The sequence below is a fragment of the Austrofundulus limnaeus genome, unplaced genomic scaffold (genome assembly GCF_001266775.1).
Source record: "Austrofundulus limnaeus strain Quisiro unplaced genomic scaffold, Austrofundulus_limnaeus-1.0 Scaffold37, whole genome shotgun sequence".
Taxonomy (NCBI): Eukaryota; Metazoa; Chordata; class Actinopteri; order Cyprinodontiformes; family Rivulidae; genus Austrofundulus; species Austrofundulus limnaeus.
In genome coordinates, this window is record NW_013952439.1 from 339,059 (window position 1) to 343,606 (window position 4,548).

The 4,548-nt window shown below is 39.8% G+C and overlaps 1 protein-coding gene across 6 annotated transcripts in view; it reads left to right on the forward strand.

Moving 5' to 3' along the window:
* Positions 1–226: 226 nt before the first annotated feature.
* phldb1a (pleckstrin homology-like domain, family B, member 1a) overlaps positions 227–4,548 on the forward strand; it is a gene marked incomplete at its 3' end in the record, with an annotated part of 29,894 nt that continues 25,572 nt past the window's right edge. For 3 of the 6 annotated variants that reach the window (XM_014006654.1, XM_014006657.1, XM_014006660.1), the window contains 1 exon segment: positions 2,000–2,174. In XM_014006654.1, the coding sequence (XP_013862108.1) occupies positions 2,172–2,174 (3 nt within the window). 6 annotated transcript variants of the gene reach the window in all.

Here is a 4,548-nt window from a genome sequence, read left to right on the forward strand (position 1 = left end):
TTGTTATGGGACAAACTAAGCAAAACAACGTATTTAAAAAAGGTTTTTAGCTCAACCTCCTGAGGAAATCCACAGATCCTATCTGAGACACAACAGGGCTCACTGAGGTGGGAAAAGGGACAAGGAAGGAGGAGAAAAAGAAAGGCTGGAAAGAGGGATGGACCTGGCAGAAAGATGATGCAGGGAAATATTCACTTTGAAAGAAACTCGGCAGCGGAGGAGAAAAAGGGGAGACAACCTGGGAACATTTTTTCTGTCAAAGTTGTGGGAAGATGCCTCAACTTGTGGTTTTATTCTTTGGACTGAAGCCATCTGGGGACAAGAAAATGTTTTTTGCCAGTTTGGGTAATTATAAACTATTTTATTTAATTTATAAAGTGTGTGTTTTCTAGTTATAAAACGATAAAGGGGCTCAGTTGAATTATTCTTCATCATCAGTGATTTAACTTCGTATAATTGTCTTTAAAATGATCTCCATGTGAGGAGCAGGTGGACGTCACCTCTTTCTAGAGGTTACAGAATGAACAGCTTATGTGAGATCCAGCTGCCTTTGGGGCTTTAGGCGTCGACTAATGTACTTTAAGTGAGCAGAAATATATTGTGTGTTTTGTGTGTGTGTAGCTGTGATAGATTAAACTGTGTGGGCAGATGTCACAAAGGAATCAGTGCATCTGTTTAGTCAGTTATATCAGTTTTAAAAATCCAACATATTTGATGGTTTCCAAGTCAGTATAGCAGATATTGACCTAAAATGTGTTGTGATAGTAGTTGTGAGTCATTCACAATGTTTACTGTGTTCTGAACACGACTTCTTGTAAAACCACAAAACTGCACCTGTGGTTTTCTCTAAGTTTGACTAAAACAGCTGTAACTCTGTCATTTCTCATTATAAAATGATCTTGGTATAAAAAAAAATCTCTTTTTCTCTCTGTCTCTGTCTCTGTTTCTGTCTCTGTCTCTCTCTCTCTCTCTCTCTCTCTCTCTCTCTCTCTCTCTCTCTCTCAGGAAGCAACTAATCATAATAACATGAGAGTGCTCACAAGATACTCTGATTTTAGCCAATTCATTTTACTTATATAACATCAACTCACGACAAACGTCATGTCAGGACACTGTAAAACATTCACATACACCATAAAATGCCAATTATTTAAAGTTATTCTATTTGTTGCAAACATTAAGTTACTTTTTTTCTACATTTTCACAGTGTTTGCCTGATTTGTTTTTCCATTCACTGTGTATCTTTTTTATATCAGATCTGTTTCTTTATTTAGTGTAGGCAAAACAGCCATAATGACTAATCCACAACCAAAAGCACATTTTAAAAGTTCCTCCTGGAACCTCCACATCATCATCCAGGAGGAGGGCCTCCCTGCAGACTTTATGAGTCCATCTGGTTCCTTAGCTGCCTCTGTTTGTTTGTTATTTTACTCCTCCGTGAGTCATCATCTGCTTTCATTTCTTCCATCTCCTCTCTGGCTCGCTGACCATGGGAAAAGCCTTCAGAGATCAATAGTGGAAGCCTTTCTCTCGCTCTGTCTCTCTGTGTTTGTCAGTGGGCCAAACGTGGCTCCCTGTGGGACATCTGAAGAAACACTCACACGTGTTCGCTCATTTCCTGTGGCACTCGTTGCAAACGGATCAAGAAGGGAGGCTGCATTATGTCCCACTCACTAACTCATTTTATCAGAGTTTTTTCCGGTGAAAGTTTTTTTTAAATTATTTCTTACGTCAAAGATCTTAGAGCAGGAAGTGACACCACAAGTTTCTCTCACTGATCAGACTGAGGACACGCTCTCTGGTTGTCTGCTGTGGGCGATTTCAACTTTAGAGACGGTGGAAAACTTGCAGGAGTGGCTGTAACGTGTTGTTTATCTGCCAAATACAGAGGGGGGAATCAATAAACAGGAAATCTGAGAATGTTTTGGAGGGGCAGGGCCGATGCAGGCCCCCCTCCCACACACACACCTTAAGAAGCTGGTAGGATGTAATTCTGCACCAGGGATGGGGAGGAACAAACTGGGAGCAGGGAAAGAGCAGAGGAACTCAGTGTGGGAATGAATATGTGTATATTTTTAAAGCAAGTAGCAGGACAGAGAGAATAATGTGGACTCTGGGTTTTCTTCCAGCATGGATCTTAGCTGTTGTCTGGACTCTGTCACAGTAAACAAATGGTAAGAGCTGCATGTCTCTCAGACAAGTTGACTGTATTATACCATTTGTCAGCATTGCTACAATTCTATGCTGACCTTTTTTTTCTTTTTTAAGCTTTTCAAAATGTTACAAATGTTTTATGTCTGTTTTGCTCCCAGCAGAAGTCTTTAAAAGTAGCAGTCCAGACTGTGGAGCTGGCAGTATCTATTTTCAGAGTCTTATGGCAACTCTGAAGGACATAGCTGCCTCTGTAATGACAGGTTACAGTGCGAGGGCCTGCATTTGGAGGCATTAAAACTGCTCTCCAGTCTGGGTGTGTACGCTTAAATCACAGAGGTTTGTTGGGAGCAAAATGTGTGTGAGTGAGTCAGACAGAGACGTGTTACCCTGCCCACTCTCCAGCCTTGTGTCTGAGTCTCACAGAGGGCCCGTGTTGACAGGCTGACAGAGGAGGCGTCAGGGCTCCAGTGTCACAGCAGAACAGAAGGAACGCTCTGTTCTCCGTGAAGCCGGCTCCTCCTGAGGCTCACACACCAAACGTGGTTGTAAAGATATGTGCAGGGTTCTTTTTCTTTTCTTTTCTTTTTCTTTTTTTTACACCCGTGGGGCTTTGTCTGGAGTGACATCAGACGCCAGCTGATGAACGCCCTTTTGTCTCATGGACTAAACTTAGAGAACACAAGGCCCAAGGATGGTTTTGGGCTATTTTTGTAAGATTTTGAATAGATAAGTGGTGACAACATGGCAATAGGAAATAAATCTCCTGCTTGTTGGTGTTACGCCAGTTATGAGAGGGAATAAACCTCTAGCTTCAGGGAATAATAATGAAAGGTCCAATGATTTATTCAAGGGTGACAGTGCTTGACAATGAAGACTCTGCTTTTTGACTTGCTACTTCTGCCTCAGCTTTACAAAATACCTTACAATAATGACAATAAAACATGCAGTTGTGACTTTTGGTTACAGCTTGTAGACAATTTGTAGGAATAATTAGAATTCCCCCATACACAGCAACAAAATGAAAAAAACCCTCTTCACTTGGCTCTCAGGAATTTTTCACTGTAAAAATATTTTTCTAAGTTTAAATGAGTCACAGAAAGTTGGACTTGAGATAATCATATGTTTTAAGTTTTTGTTTTTGAAATATTTACAAAAAAAATGTTCAAMTTGAAGCGACAATGTCACCAGTTTTGAACCGTCTAAATTTTTCTGTCCCTTTAGGTTTTCTGAGCCACAGCAGCGTTACCATTTCTTTTATTTTCTGTTTTTTTATTTTTTTAGTTTTTATATGGTTTAAACATCCCAATGTGTATTTTGTCATCTTAAAATATTATAAAAGTAAATCCCAAATAACTGTTGGGCTTTACAGAATAAAGTTAATTTGGGTTGAACATTATAGCTGCWCTGGAACCTAAATACTTTTACAGAAATGTTCTAGTTTGATGTGATATGTTATCTCTAGAAAGAATTTACTGATAAGATAAGCATCTTTCTGGTAAGAGGTTCTGCCAAACCCTCTTCAGCCCTGATGCTTCAAAGCATAAGTGAACAACATTTCAACCACACAAGGTAGAACCATTGTTGTATCTAATCTGTTTCTCCTGARACAGAAAGCTGTGTTTATGTCATCATCTGGGTCGCTCATGTTCCAATGTGCCAGGCATGGCTGCTCCTATAAACAGGCCCGCTGTTTTMGTCCTGTCTGATGTGGACGTGATGACTCAACAGCTGAATCTAATCTTCTGCGTCTGTCTGCCATCCTGGTGTGTTTGTGAGATCTGTGTGTGAGCCACAATGACTTAATGTGGTCGGAGGAAGCAGGCCTCTGACCCCTGATGTTTCATCACACCTAGAGCTTGTTCACAWAAAGCTCRTCACTGTGACAACTGTGTGAAARTTGATTCAGTGCATTTGTCTTATGCTACATTTAGCATTTAACTGACTTTGATGTATTTACCTTTAGGCCAGCCTTATTGACTCTTACTGTTCAACAGTTTTTTGATATTTTACTTAACCCTTTGATACATTTAGCTTTTAACAAACTTCAACTTTTAGATAGCTTTRGCTACTTTTARGTTTTAGCTCACCTTTTACTATTTTTATTTAGCATTTGGTTATTATACCTTTTAGCTATCTGTTGCATCAACTAGCTCTATCCTACCTTTAGTTTTTAGCYATTCTGCTACKTTTAGCTTTTAGATTTTAGCTAATATTTAGCTACTTCTAGCTTGTTGTTTGCTGCTTGCTGCTTTTAGCTTTTGCCAATATTTTGCTACTTTATTTAGCATTTTGCTATTCTTAGCTTTTAACTAGTGTAGGGGTCACCTTGAGTGAAGAAACAAGATTTGCTGCCTCGAAGCAGGCCTCGGACAGGCCTGACGAGAGGACAGGATC